General features: G+C 39.1%; 1 protein-coding gene across 2 annotated transcripts in view; it reads left to right on the top strand.

The window, feature by feature from the left end:
- The window catches only part of ARSK (arylsulfatase family member K), a 46,351-nt gene extending 38,941 nt beyond the window's left edge, over window positions 1–7,410 (top strand). For both annotated transcript variants that reach the window (XM_066381868.1, XM_066381869.1), the window contains 2 exons: window positions 5,139–5,360; window positions 6,515–7,410. In XM_066381868.1, coding sequence (XP_066237965.1) covers window positions 5,139–5,360; window positions 6,515–6,804 — 512 coding nt within the window. In that variant the 3' untranslated portion in view covers window positions 6,805–7,410. The remainder of the gene's footprint in view (window positions 1–5,138; window positions 5,361–6,514) is intronic.
- The last annotated feature ends 8,055 nt before the right edge of the window (window positions 7,411–15,465 follow it).

Here is a 15,465-nt window from a genome sequence, read left to right on the forward strand (position 1 = left end):
AGCCTGGCGTGTGGAAGTCTTGGGTTTGATTCCTAGACAGGGCACACAGGAGAAGTGCCCATCTGCTTCTCCACCCCTCCCCCTCTCACTTCTATCTATCTCTCTCTCTCTCCTCCTCCTCCTCCTCCTCTCATGCTCGATTGAAGCAAGTTGGCCTGGGTGCTGAGGACGGCTCCATGGCCTTCACCTCGGGCACTAAAAAAATGGATCCCGTTGAAGATGGGCAGAGCATCGCCCCCTAGTGGGACTGCAGGGTGAATCCCAGTTGGGGAGCATGTGGGGGGTCTGTCTCTGCCTTCCCTCCTCTCACTAAAAAACAAAAAAAGAATGCTTAATTGCTAGTGAATTAAATTGCAAAACCCTCATTGTCAGGATCTCAGTGGAGGGTTTGGATAGGCATTCTGTATAGCCAGTGTTTTTTAAACCCCCTATCCACAAACCAGTGCCAGACTGCCCGAAATTTTGTGCCAGTTCACAAAAGAGTTAACCACCCTGATGTTGTATGAAGACCAGTGGTTGAAAAACACTGACATAAAACCATTTTGGTTTTATTTTATTTATTTTCTTTTTTTTCAATTACAGTTGACATAAAATATTTAGTTTCCGGTATACAACACAGTGATGAGGCATTTATATAACTTCCAAAGTGATCACCCCCTGACACCATACACAGTTATTGCAATATTATTGACTGTACTCCTTATGCTGTCCTTGACATCCCATGACTGTTTTCTAACTGCCAATCTGTATGTGTTATCCCAGCGTTCTTTCACCCAGACCTCCAGACCCTTGACATCTGGCAACCATCAACTTTTTCCTCTGTATATATGAGTCTGTTTCTGTTTTGTTTGTTTGTGTTGTGTTTTTTTTTTTTTAGATTCCACATAAAAGTGGAATCATGGTATTTGCCTTTCTCTGTCTGACTTATTTCACTTAGCATAATACTCTCTAGGTCCATCCATGCTACTGCAAATGGCAAAAGGGAATCCTCATCCCCTGTAGGTGGGGTTGCAAATTAATATAGCCTATTTTGTTTTTACTGGCTTAAATGTATTGGGAAGTTGAGTAACTACAGTAAAGCAAGTGCAGTGTTGAAGGGTCAGAGACCCTGGTCCGCCTAAATTCAGATCCCTCCTTCAGTATTCACCGTTTGGCCTTGGGCAAGTTACTTAATATCTCTGGCCTTCGATTTTCTTATCAATAAAATGGAAATAACAGTGGCTATTCCATGGTTTAGAACAATGACTAGAACATTGACTAATAATTAAATACTATATATTATCATTCCTATTTTTTGTTTATCTTAGGTATTCCCTTAAAATGTACATAGTTTGCATCATTGCCTTACCAGTCTGATGCCTTATCTACTTATATATGGTCAGGAAGAAATATAACCTTTTCTCTCTTAAGGAGACCACCACATATATCCAGGTCTGCATTTTTACCCCTTACTCTTTTAAATTTAAGTCACTCTATTTAGAATCCTGAAGTTACTTTTAGTCTTCACTTATAAGATAAGCTTTTCTTAGAAAGATAAGATTTTCTTAAAATGTAATTAGATTTGCCAGAAGAAAAAATATGAAAAATGGTTTTAAACAAAGATCAATGAGCTTTCTGAAAAACAGCTTAAGCTGAAGTGCTTTTTTTTTTTTTTTTTTTTTTTTCATTTTTCTGAAGCTGGAAACAGGGAGAGACAGTCAGACAGATTCCCGCATGCGCCCGACCGGGATCCACCCGGCACGCCCACCATGGGGCGACGCTCTGCCCACCAGGGGCGATGGTCTGCCCATCCTGGGCATCGCCATGTTGCGACCAGAGCCACTCTAGCGCCTGAGGCAGAGGCCACAGAGCCATCCCCAGCGCCCGGGCCATCTTTGCTCCAATGGAGCCTTGGCTGCGGGAGGGGAAGAGAGAGACAGAGAGGAAAGTGCGGCGGAGGGGTGGAAAAGCAAATGGGCACTTCTCCTGTGTGCCCTGGCCGGGAATTGAACCCGGGTCCTCCGCACGCTAGGCCGACGCTCTATCGCTGAGCCAACCGGCCAGGGCCTGAAGTGCTTTTAAGAAAATTATTGATAAATATGAGAAATGAATAAATACACAGTTTCCTGAGGCACAGACAAATTAATAAATACATAAGGTATTTTTTAAATTCTATGGATATTTGATATGAGTTTTGTACAACATCAGTTTATAAAGGTATATTATTCTACTACTGATAATGGACTGGGCACCTGAAACCTGTATAATTACGTTAACCAGTGTCACCTCAATTAAAAAAATAATAGACTGGAAATAAGTCATAATATCTCTTGCCTGGACTCCTGCACTATAACTTCCTAACTCCTCTCTTCTACCTGTACCCACTTTTAGTCAATTTGCCATACAGTAGTTGGCATCAGACCACTCTGCTCAAAATCCTCTACTGGTTTCCCATTTCCCTTAGAGTAAAACCCAAAATCTCTAATTGGGCGTGGTAGCCCAACATGAACCCTTCCCCTCCCCAATTCATCTTTTACAGTTTTACCCCTCACTACTGTGCTCCAGCCACACAGGCACCTTGGTGTTTGGGGAATGAGCCAAGCAGGTTCCCGCCCCGGCCTTGACGCTCGCTATTCTGTGGGCTAATGCCCCTCCAATCTAAAGGGCTCACTCTGGCCTTGCCTCTGGTCTCTATTTAAGTGTGACATCATCAGAGAGGCCTTCCTGGACCACACTGTGTAAAACACACATACCCACCCACCTGCCATCATTCTCTGTCCCTCAGCCTGCTTCAGCTTTCTTCACTGCACTGACTGCCATCTGACATGTCTGTCCAGCTCCCGCATCAGAACAGAAGCTCTAAGAAAGCTTATCTGCTTTGTCCAATGTTTTTTTCCTACTCCTAGATAAGAACCTAATTTGCTGAATAACTGAAAAAAAATTATGCTTAAATGTACTTTTATCTCTGCTTACTACTTACTTCCCATATAAACAGGAGAATAATGTAAATTTTCTTAGGCTTTCGAGCTTCTTTAGGAAAATTAGGCTATGAATAGGTATAAAATAAAGTACGTCTAAGTATTGAAGGTTATTAAAATGCTAAATGAAGGAGCCTCCCAGTCAGGGATATATGCCCTTTAGTCCCTGCTTCCCGACCATCTTCACAGTCCTCTTCTCCCCCTTCCCGCTCCTCGCTAGTGTGGCCACCGACGGCTGACACACACAAGGGGGCTGCCTGACCCAGCCTATTCCCTGGCTCCGTCTTTCCTGACAGGGACCTTACAGTAAATAGTCTACTGTCTTGTAGTGCAGTTATTTCATCTTGGGCAGTCCCTTTCTCTCATGCACGTTCTCTTTAACATCCTTCCTCCTCCTCCTCCTTGTTTTTAACCAGTTATCTTTAGAATAATTTTTTTCTTTTTCCCCTTCCTTTCTTTCTTTCCTTCCTTCTTTCCTTCCTTCCTTTCTTCCTTCCATCCTTTCCCTCTCACTCTCTCTCTCTCAAAAGAATGCCTTGATAATGATTGGTGGCAGAAGATTAATACCTGCAATATGCCTCTTCCAAGGAAATGGAAGATACAAATTTTAAATTAAGTTCCATGTAAAACAAGCACTTTCAGAAGACTTAGAGAAGTCTTTGACTATTTCTTTATTCTCCTTTAATCAACCTGTTTTTTCTCAAATACATATAATCAAATTAAATTAATTTTTATATTCAATTTTGTTTAATTTTTAGCAACACAGATCCATTACTTTCTATTTTTCATTGGAAATATTTAATTATACCTAAAAACATAAAACACTGAAAAGGGGTGGGTAGGTAAGGCAACTACACTAATTTTGGAACTATCCTGAGTACCCAGCCATAATTAATGGTATTTTTTCTATAAGAAAAAGATAGTTTGAATTATTAAACCCTGAAGAGCAATTTTTACATTATATTACATTATAAATACCTCGTTCTTACAATCTCTTTTTAAGTTAGACATTTCCATGCTATGGTTTATATATCTACATTTGATGAAGAAAATAAATTATTTTTCCCTAAATCTAGGGAAATTTAAATTTAATCTAGGATTTCCCAACAAATGTTCTGCAAAATACTAATTCCTTAAGGCACTACTTGGGGGTAAAAGAAAGTTCTGTCATCAAATAACTTTGGGACACAGGACATACTATATACCACTTTCAAAGGTTTATGATACATAGCAGTAGTAAATTTACAAATACATAAATTTACCTATTTAATTTTAACCATTGTTTGCAAACATGTGATAAATAAACCCCTTTCTCATACAGATCTTATTAATGTCTCACAAAAGGAATGTGAGAAACATCTGTGATTATTTAATCATTCAGAAATTAAGGACTGATAATATTAATATTTGTTGAGGGCTATGTGCCAGGCACTGGTCTCAGAATTTTACATAAATTTTCATATTGAAACCTAAAATAAACCTACGAAATACAGGTATTATTGCCACGAACCAGCGCAGCTAGTAATTCCAGGTCCTGAGGTAGAACGGCGTGGAATTAGGAAAACAGACTCACCAAGAAAGAGAATGGGATCAAGAGGCCTCTGCAATGCTGATGGCAAGATCAGAGAGAGAGAGCCCCCGGTCTGCCTCATTTTATAGTGTAGAAATTAAAGCCTTTAAGCCAATTTACAAATAAGGAAGTCTCTAATACAAAGCCACTTATCTGAGGTATAAAAGGGATTCCTCATAAGAGTGCACCACCCCACATCATGTAACAGTCAAGGGTGTGGGGAAAAGCTTAGTTTTGAGAAGATCTTAGCATTAGAAGGATGTTGAAAAGATCTTAGTATTAAAAGGGTGTGTGGAAGATCATAGTATGAGAAGGCTGGAGAAGAGCTTAGTCTTAAACTAAGCCCTAGGCTGTGAGGATTTTGTCAGCTTACAGCCTGTCTCACACATAGTATTATTACTCCCTTTGTACAGATGAGGAAATTGAAGTTCCTAGTACTTAATAACATGCCCAAGCATGACTAGTGGAGCAAGCACTTGGATCAAGGCCATCTATTTACAATATCCATATATTGTACAGTCTCTAGCCTCTGAGATCTTTAATATCATTGATGAATGTCCAATTAATGAAAAAATGAGTTATTTTTAAATATTGTATTACTTGTATTATAGATATTGCTGGAATTCCTCTGCCTCAGAACCTGAGTGGATATTCTTTGTTGCCGTTATCAGAAGTGTCTAAGAATGAACATAAATTCAAAACCCTGCATCCACCCTGGATTCTGAGTGAATTCCATGGATGCAATGTGAATGCGTCCACCTACATGCTTCGGACTAACCAGTGGAAGTATATAGCCTACTCTGATGGTGTTTCAGTATTGCCTCAACTCTTCGGTAAATTTGTTGATACATTTTCTATATGTAGTATGATGTGTAATGAGCTGACCTACATAGTGTTGCCTAAGAGATCCAGTAATCATCATTATATAAATACCTGCTGCTTCTCATACTGGGACAATCTACAAAAGGTTGCCTATGTGAAAAGCAGCTTTCACAAATCACAAATCTTTGCAAATCACAATCTGAACTCCAGAGTAAGTGCCCTAAATCTTTTGATCTGGGACTGAAGGTTGAAACCACTGGGTTTTTTTTTTTTTTCTGATCAGGGTATCTTCTAATACTCATGGTTATCTTTCCCAGTTAGTAGTCAGCACCCTCTCAATGTACCCTGGTTTCAGCTGTTCTGGAGGATTAACATCTATATCTTATGGAGCCTGACCTTTTACATATATTATTTAATGTTCCCTGCAACCCCACAAGATGATGCCATTATCCTCATTTTATAGAGATGAGCAGGGGTCAAAGGGATCAAATGCCTGTGCAGGGTCTCACAGCTAAGAAGTGGTAGAACTGGGATTTCAATCCTGGTCTGACTACAAAATCCATGCTCCTTTCACCCCACAATAATGCCTCCTCCCTTCATTAATCTGTGAATTAATTTTAAAGCAGCATTATTAGAATTAAGGTTTTACTTATATCCCTTGCCCCCATTTCACACATAAAATATGTATGAATGCCGTTATCAATATTTATTTCTCCCTAAGTTTCCTTTCCAGTTACAAATGTCAAAATTATTAACTCAGAATAATTGTTAGTTTGGGGCTATTGATGTGGGACAATAAAATCATTACTGCTTTTTTTCTATGCATGTCAAGGTAAGCAAGGCATCAAAATCAGGAAGAATTAGGGCTAAGCCAGTTTACTAGAGATAAGGTTTGACTGTTTCTGCCATCTAAGGGTAGATAAGAAAAAAATGGGATAGCAGGATGATGGTCAGAATGAAGATATTTTGAACATACATTTAGAGAGGTGTTTAACTTTTGGTATATTATTTTACCATTTATACTGTCCTTCATCGTACTACACTGAGAGGAACTGAAAAGAAAAATAAATTCTAATACATTATCTGTCACAAAGTAATGACATTTTAAAAAGGATCTCATAGCAGGTGATTATTTTGACAGGTATTTAATTATTTTTTCTTTCAGATGTTTCCTCAGATCCAGATGAACTAACAAACATTGCTACAGAATTTCCAGAAATTACTTACTCTTTGGATCAGAAGCTTCGTTCTATTATAAACTACCCTAAAGTTTCTGCTTCTGTTCACCAATACAATAAAGAGCAGTTTATTAAGTGGAAACAAAGCATAGGGCAAAACTATTCAAATGTTATAGCAAATCTTAGGTGGCATCAAGACTGGCTGAAAGAGCCCAGGAAGTATGAAAGTGCAATTGATCAGTGGCTTAAAACCAGTACTAATCCAAAAAAAATCTAAACAAAAAATAAGGTTCTAAAGCTATATAGAGATATGTTAAAAGATCATGCTTAACTATGTCTTTTGTTTGTTTGTTTTGTATTTTTCTGAAGTTGGAAACAAGGAGGCAGTCAGACAGACTCCCACATGCGCCCGACCGGGATACACCCAGCATGCCCACCAGGGGGCGATGCTCTGCCCATCTGGGGTGTCGCTCTGTTGCAACCAGAGCCATTCTAGCACCTGAGGCAGAGGCCACAGAGCCAACTTCAGCGCCCGGGCCAACTTTGCTCCAATGGAGCCTTGGCTGCGGGAGGGGAAGAGAGAGACAGAGAGGAAGGAGAGGTTGAGGGGTGGAGAAGCAGATGGGCGCTTCTCCTGTGTGCCCTGGCCGGGAATCGAACCCGGGACTCCTGCACGCCAGGCTGACTCTCTACCACTGAGCCAACTGGCCAGGGTTATGTTTTAATTTTTTTTTTTTTTTTTTTTACAGACGGAGAGTCAGAGAGAGGGATAGACAGGGACAGACAGGAACGGAGAGATGAGAAGCATCAATCATTAGTTTTTTTTCGTTGCGACACCTTAGTTATTCATTGATTGCTTTCTCATATGTGCCTTGACCGTGGGGCTACATATAGCAGACCAAGTAAGCCCTTGCTTGAGCCAGTGACCTTGGGTCCAAGCTGGTGAGCTTTGCTCAAACCAGATGAGCCTGCACTCAAGCTGGCGACCTCGGGGTCTCGAACCTGGGTCCTTCGCATCCCAGTCCTACGCTCTATCCACTGCGTCACCACCTGGTCAGGCTAATTTTTAGTTTAATAATTACTAATTCATACTTTCAAAGAATGAACACTACTTTAAAACAAAAAACAGTCATTACAGAATTAATTATTTTCAAAAATGATTACTATTAACATCTCATTCACACCAACTTCTAAGAACTTAATGGAAGTATTGAAAGGATGAAAGCAAACAATATAATATAGTTACATTCTTCTGAATAATATGGAATGTAGAATAACTATTACTGATTATTGCCGGGGTCCAGCCCCGGGGGGAAGGATCCAGGGGTCCCACAGGAGGAGACGGCGTCGGCGAAATCGAGTGAGAGAGCCGAATTCTTTTCTTTCTCTTTATTCTCCAGTTAGCATTTACTGCCAGGCATCTCTCCCAAAATGCTGGTCTAGCTTTCTTTTTATGCACACACACTAAGTTACAATCACATGGTATTCAGAATACATTGATCAATCATTGTTTTTGTATCACTATGCTTACATCTATAAATCAGGTGGTAAGTCATTCAAAGTACAGTTATACAATCACTTGAACAGCAATAACAATATTGATACAAACTTCTAAAAGGTCAGTATTGATTAATAACTCTACCTTGTCTAGGATACTATTGTCTAGTCAAATTTTATTTATTACTATATTCATACACTAATTAAGTTCTAACTTTACTTTTCTCAGAGTGTTCCACCACCTGCAGGTCAGGTATGCATGAAGAATGGAAAGTTTCTTTACTCTACCACATGAGAAGGCTAGGGAGGAAAAGTGATGAATTAAGTGAAGGCTGAAAGGTGCTCTGTGTATAGTTACTGTTTCCTACCTATTCATAAGTCACAATCTATTCTTTCTAACATGATTAATAAGAAGAAGTTCTCCTACCAACTTAACCCTTTATGAGGGATATCATAGCCAGCCTCTTATGTCTATGAGCCCAGTTCAAGGGGCTTACAGGCTTTTCTGTGGAACTCACACCCTCTGTCTCATTTCCAAAGAAATTACTATGAATCTACAGGGAAAGCACGGTACTATTATCCCTGTGCCATAAATGATAGCACACACCCAGAAAAGGGGGGATATAAGGCCAGATTAATTCAAAAAGGTCAAAAGGGGGAAGTATCGTTGTGCCTCTCCTCTGCGGTGACTTTGTCAACCCGCAGCTGTTAGTCTTCACTGCGGTGACTTTATTAACCAGCAGCCATTGGTCTTCTTCTGCTGTGACTTTGTCAACCAGCAGTTGTGGATCTTCTTCTGCTGTGACCTTGTTAGCCAGCACTAGTGGATCGGCTCCCGACAGATTATTACTTATGGGCCCTGGCCAGTTTGCTCAGTGGGTAGAGCATCAGCCTGGTGTATGGACATCCCAGGTTCAATTCCTGGTCAGGGAACACATGAGAAGCAACCATCTACTTCTCTCTCCCTCACTCTCTCCCTTCCCTCTTCTTTACTTTCCCACAGTCAGTGGCTCCATTGGTTTGAGCATTGGCCACAGGTGCTGAGGATAGCTCAGTTGGTCTAAGAGCATCTACCTCAGGCACTAAAAATAGTTTGATTAATTTGAGCATCGGCCCAAGACAGGGTTTGCCGGGTGGATCCCAGTTGGGGTGCATACAGGAATCTAACTATCTCCCCTCCTCTCACTTAAAAAATTAAAAAATATATATTTTAAAAAGATTACTTATGAACCATAAAATAGTAATTCCATGAGTATTTGGTAGTATCTGATGAATTATTTGTATCTGATGGGATGTGGGTCATTTGTGTTTATTTGATGAGATTATTTGGAATATTTGATGGGACACAGACCCTGGATACAGTTGACTTTACTTTTTTTTTAATAGGGAATATCTGTATAAGGTACAAGCTTCAAAAGGTACAAAGCAGTTAACAATGAGCACGAAGTCTCCCTTTCCCAGTCCTCCAGCCACCCAGTTTCCCTTCTGCGAAGCCAATACTTTAATCACCTTCCTATGGATCATTTTAGAGACAAACCACACATCTACAAACTTTATATTCTTTTTCTCCACACACAAACAAATGATAGCATACTATACAAACTTTTCTGCATCTTGCTCTCTTTTTTTCCCCACTGAACAACAGATAACTAGAAGTGAATTTGCTAGGGCAAGACCAAATATACCTAAACAAAGTATACCAACTTAATTCTCACCAGCAATGTGTAGGAATACACTGTGAAGACTTGCAGAGTTAGGGTAAACAATTAGAGGCAGAGACGCTCCCTAGGCAAAAGCCCTGCACAGACCCCGGATGAGAGTCCAGAGGCCTCTCTGACCTGTGCTGGAAACAGCAGGATAAGATTTAGTAACAGAAAGTGTTTAGGCTCTCAGAACAGAGATGAGGAGTCAGAATGTTCCTTGCACCTTACTTCACCTCCTGAAGACTTCTGCTGTCTGCTTCCTTGAGTTATTTGGAAGCTGATAAATATCTGAGTAAGGCTGGGATGGGGCTTCAGTCCTTCGGTCTGCTGACCAGGACTGTTCCCTCCACTCGGCCCCCTGGAGCATTCCATCTGGTCTCCGAGGAGTTCGTTGTCACCGCGACAGCATTGCATACCCTCACATCCTTTGCCAAACTGATTAAAAATATATTATTACTTTTATTTTTATGAGTATAGTATATCATATTTGCATATATTTACTAGTCATTGGAATTTCCTTTACTGTGAGCTTTCCTATTTTCTGTTCTTTGCCCATTTTTGTTTTGGTAGTTGGTCTTTCTTTTCTTCTTTTTTTATTACAGGCATGCTTTAGATACTGTCTATAAAAGAAGTGTAATTTTCTTTCCTTTTTAATTTGTTTTTTTACTTTGTTGCAGTGTTTTTAGCATGTAGAAATTGGCATTTTCATGGAATCAAATGTATGAATATTTGCCTTTGTAGCTTTGGAATATTGTGTCATATACACTGCTCACAAACTTAGGGGGTATTTCAAAATGAATGTGAAGCTATAAAATATCCCCTCATTTTTGTGAGCAGTGTCTATTTAGAATGGTCTTCCCCACTTTGCTTCTTTTAGAGTTTTATTTTTTCATCCTTAGATCCTTGACCCATCTGGAATGGTTACCAATTAGAGGTCTAACTTTAATTTGTTTTATAAGATGACTACCCAGTTGACTTTCACCAAGTAAACTAGCATTTATCCCATTGGTTAGAAAATGCCACTTCATTATATAACACTTTTTACTGAATAAATTATCTTTTCCTCTATTGATTTGAAATGCCCCTTTTATCATATACCAATGTCCTACATTTGGGTCCTTTCAGAATATTTTTTATTTTGCAATGGACAGTTCTAATTTGTTTATTAATGTGGTGGTCAATATCTGATCAGAGTGGTTCCTTTGCAGTGGTTTTCTTTTTAGAATTTTCCTGGCTAATATTGCTAATTTATTTTTTCTATTCAAATTTAGAATAAGTTTGTCTAGTTTGAAAAATGAAAAGCCTTGTTAAATCATATTAAATATATAGCTAATTTTAGGGGGAACTGCATTCTTTTTGATGTTCAGTTATTCTAAAGAATAGAGTATGCGGCCCTGGCCAGTTGGCTCAGCAGCAGAACATCAGCACAGCATGTAGAAGTCCTGGGTTTGATTCCCAGTCAGGGTATGCAGAAGAGGCAACCATCTGCTTCTCCACCTCTCCCCTCTCTCTCTTCCCATCTTGTAGCCATAGCTCAAATGGTTCCAGCAAGTTAGCCCCAGGCACTGAAAATGGCTCAACAGCCTTGCCTCAGGCGCTGAATAGCCTGGTTGCCAAGCAATGGAGCAGTAGCCCCAGATGGGCAGTGCATCGCCCAGTATGGGGTTTGCCGGGGTGGATCCGGTTGGAGTACATGTGAGAGTCGATCTCTCTGCCTTCCTGCCTCTCTCTTAAAAAAAAAGAAAAGAAAAGGGTATACTTTTTCCTTTCTTCAAATCTTGCATTATAACATTCGGTAGACTTCTAAGTTTTCCTCAAATAGATTTGTTTCTTCATAGAGATATTTGGAAAGTAGGGATCTTTAAAAAAAAAATCACATAGGCCCCACCCCATACCAACTGAATTAGAATTCCAGGGATGGCACCTGGGCACTCTTTTGTTCTTATTGTTGTTCTGTCTATTAAGCTCTTCTAATGTGTAGCCAGAGGTGACCTTATTCTGAATTGTTTTGTCATTATTGTTGGAGGTGCAATTTTTTTCTTTTTTCTTTTTTTGAATGAGGGAGACAGAGACAGACAGAGAGGGACAGAGAGACAGGACGGGAGAAAGATGAGAAGCATCAGCTCTTTGCTGTGGCATTTTAGTTGCTCATCGATTACTTTCCAAAATGTGCCTTGACCAGGGGACTCCAGCAGAGCCAGTGACCCCAGACTTCAAGCCAGCAACCAGGAGGTCGTGTCCATGATCCCATGCTCAAGCCAGCAACCCTGCGCTCAAACCGGTGACCTCAGAGTTTGAACCTGGGTCCTCTGGGTCCCAGGCCAACACTCCATCCACTGTACCAGCAGCCGCCTAGTCAGGCTGGAGGTGCTATTTTTAAGCAGATCTTTCTTCCGTTGTATCCTCTAACTGATTGTTGTTTATATATGCAAACTCTATTTCTAGATGTTTATTTTGTAACAAACCATATTATCATTGGTAATAGTTTCTCACTTGGTATCTTATATTTTCCACGTAAAAAAGCTTATCTGCAAATAATAATTTTACCTAATTTCCTTTTCAACTGTCTTTGAAGTTTTCTTTATGAACCAGTTCATCTCCTTTATTTTTATTTTACCATTCTAAAGTGAATTTGTATGAGCTTATCTTTATAGTTATGTATGACTTGCTGAGAAATAAATTTCACTTCAGGTATATTCTGAAGTAAAACCCTTGAGAAAAAGATCTCAATCTTAGATTATTAAGGTTAAAATTAAAATATGCAAATCTACCTTCCATATCCTAATTAAAACTAAAGAACATAAAATAGCTAATGTGTGGGCATATGTGTTAATTTTAGGAAAAAATAAAATAATTATAGAAATGTGATGCTAAAAACACAGGCAGTGTAGATACATATAATCCACCTTGTTCTACCAAACCCTTTGATATGGATCCATTGTTAGAATTTCCAGTGTCTTAAGCATGTTTGGTACAGGATCACAATTAGGTATAATTGAATTTTAAGAACAATATCTAATATACAATGGCATCTAACAACCACAAAAACAAAAAAAGATAAGAAAAACTTGCAAAATAATTTATCTAACACCAGAATCTGAGAGAAATAAACACAAAACATAAACTGAGTTGAGGTCAATCTTTGGACTTTAGATTTTAACTACCTCTTCTGCTACCACCCGTAACAATCTACCATAATCTGTGCTTTAGAATTCGGCAATAACCTCCTTAGAGGTCTCCCTTAGTCTGCCTGCCTGTGGCTTTCTCACCACGGCAATCACAGAAATTATGTTAAAATATATCCATTCACATCACTGGATACTCAAAATCCTCCCTGGTTTCCCATCTAACTGTAAAAGCCAGAGTCATGACAGTCGCCTTCGAGGCCCTCTCTGATCTGGCCAAGCGCATCTCGGACAGCATCTCCTCCACACTGCTACTTGGTTCGCTCTGCTCCAGCCACACTCGCTCTGCTGTTTTCAGGCACACCAGGCACTACCAGGCACGCACCACCTCAAGACCTTCGTACCTGTCAATTCTTTCTGCCTCCAATGAAGTTCTTCCCTCAAATTTCCACAGGGTACACTTTGTTACCTCCTTCAAGTAATTGCTCAAATACTACCTTTCAGAAGGGCTTCTCTGCTTTATTTTTCTCCATAGAAAACATTACCATCCAATTTAGTGTATGTTTTACACATTTGTTTATAGTGCCTCCACAGCTCCTCCCCCCCATAGGGGATGAAGTTCCATTTAGGCATGGCCTTCTATCCTTCCTGTTTCCTAGAGTATCCCAAATGCCCGACACGCGGTAGAAGCTTAGCACTTACTGAATTAATGTGAGTTAGGATTTTACTGAATTAATGTGAGTTAGGATCAGAGGTAGAGTTTATCAGATACCATATTGGAAGAGAAAACTAACATATTAGTTCATGGCCGGGCAGGGGGTGAAAGGGAGTAGCCTCTCAATAAAGTAGAATCTTCTAGAAACAGTCAATTCTAGCAAAAGCCTGAACAGAAGAGCTGACAAAGAGACTCTATCCCTCTTTGTTTTATCTTTTTCTATGATAAAGGCCAGACACTATATTTGAAGCTTTGTGATCCATATGGTCTTTGACAACTACTCAATTATGCCCTAGTAGACAACAGTAAATAAATGAACTTGGCTATGTATCCTTGAAACTTTGTTTTCAAAAACACAGGATTCGACCTGTGGGCCATAATTTGCTAACTGCCGGTCTAGAGCAATTGTTCACAACTTTGCTGCAAATTGAATCACCTGAGTACATTTTAAAACTCTCAATGACTGGCTCTGCCCTCCAAGCATGGAGAGTTTTAAAAGCCTCTCAATTTAAAAATGAAGAAATAACAAACACTACTTTTTCATATACGAGAATAACAAAAATTCAAAACAATGATGAGGCTGTTTACTATTGGGATTATAGGGGAAAACACATATATTGCTTGTGTACCATGTATTAAAAATGCTTTAAAAATGTACGTGCTCTGCCCTAGCAATACCAGTTCTAGGATTTTATCTTAAGGGGATAATTGAATGTGTATGGAGGAATATATGTGAAGAGATGTCCTTCACAGAATTATTTATAAAATAAAAACTGGAAAACCTCTGTCCAAATATAGGGGGTTATTTAAATCTTTATAATTTATTTCACATTAAACAGATAATTATATCACATTTTTTTACTGACTGACATGGAAAGTTGTCCAAATATAATTTTAAATGGAAAAAAAAGCAGGATACAAAATATCATATATAGTATGATCTATTTTTTTAAATATATAATAGTCTGAAAGATTTATAACTTAAGTATTAACAATGGTGACCTCTCTGTGTTTGTTAATTGGCTTTTGTTGCTAATCTGTATTGTCCTTTTTCTGCAATTAATTTGCACTATTTTTATAATAACATAAATATTTAATGTTTAAAACATATATGTCACACTTAAAATATCAGCAATATTGAGACAAATGAGCATTGTGTGCCCCTGAATTGATTACACTGAGGAAAAAGCATCACCTACACAGTATTTCTGTCCAAAAAGTCTATTCCAAATTTCATTATGTGGAAACAAACACAACTTTAGAACATTCTATAAAATGTGCCAAAGACCCTTCAGACCCACCAGTGTCATGAAAGGAAAAAGGTTAAGAAAATGTTTTAGATTAAAGACCAGTACAGAAACACTACAATGAAATGAAACACAACTTATGATTCTTGATTGCGCCCAGCACACTGGATGAAAATGCACAGCAAACTACCGCTTGGTGAAATTTGTCAGAGACAAGAAGAAAAAAATCAATAAGCTTCCAGATTAAAAAAAACAAAGAACGATGATTACGTCTAAGTAAGTAAGGAATCAGAATGGCTTTAAGCTTCTCAACACAAACGCTTAGAAGCCAGAAGCAATGGAGCAATGCCACCAAAATCTAGAAGGAAAATGTTCCTAGTATAGAAGCCTAAACCTAGCCAAGGTATCATTAAGTATGAGAATACAATAAATTTCAGACATGCAAGGTCCAAAATTTACCCTTTCAAAGAAGCATCACTGAAGGATGCTTTCTACCCAAGCAAGGAAATACACAAAGAAAGAAAAACCACATAAGATAGGAAAACCAGCATGAAGCAAGTGAAGGGGATCTCTAGGATGATGGTGAAGGGGATCTCTAGGATGATGGTGAAGGGGATCTCTAGGATGATGGTGAAGGGGATCTCTAGGATG

Source organism: Saccopteryx leptura, chromosome 4 (genome assembly GCF_036850995.1).
Source record: "Saccopteryx leptura isolate mSacLep1 chromosome 4, mSacLep1_pri_phased_curated, whole genome shotgun sequence".
NCBI lineage: Eukaryota > Metazoa > Chordata > Mammalia > Chiroptera > Emballonuridae > Saccopteryx > Saccopteryx leptura.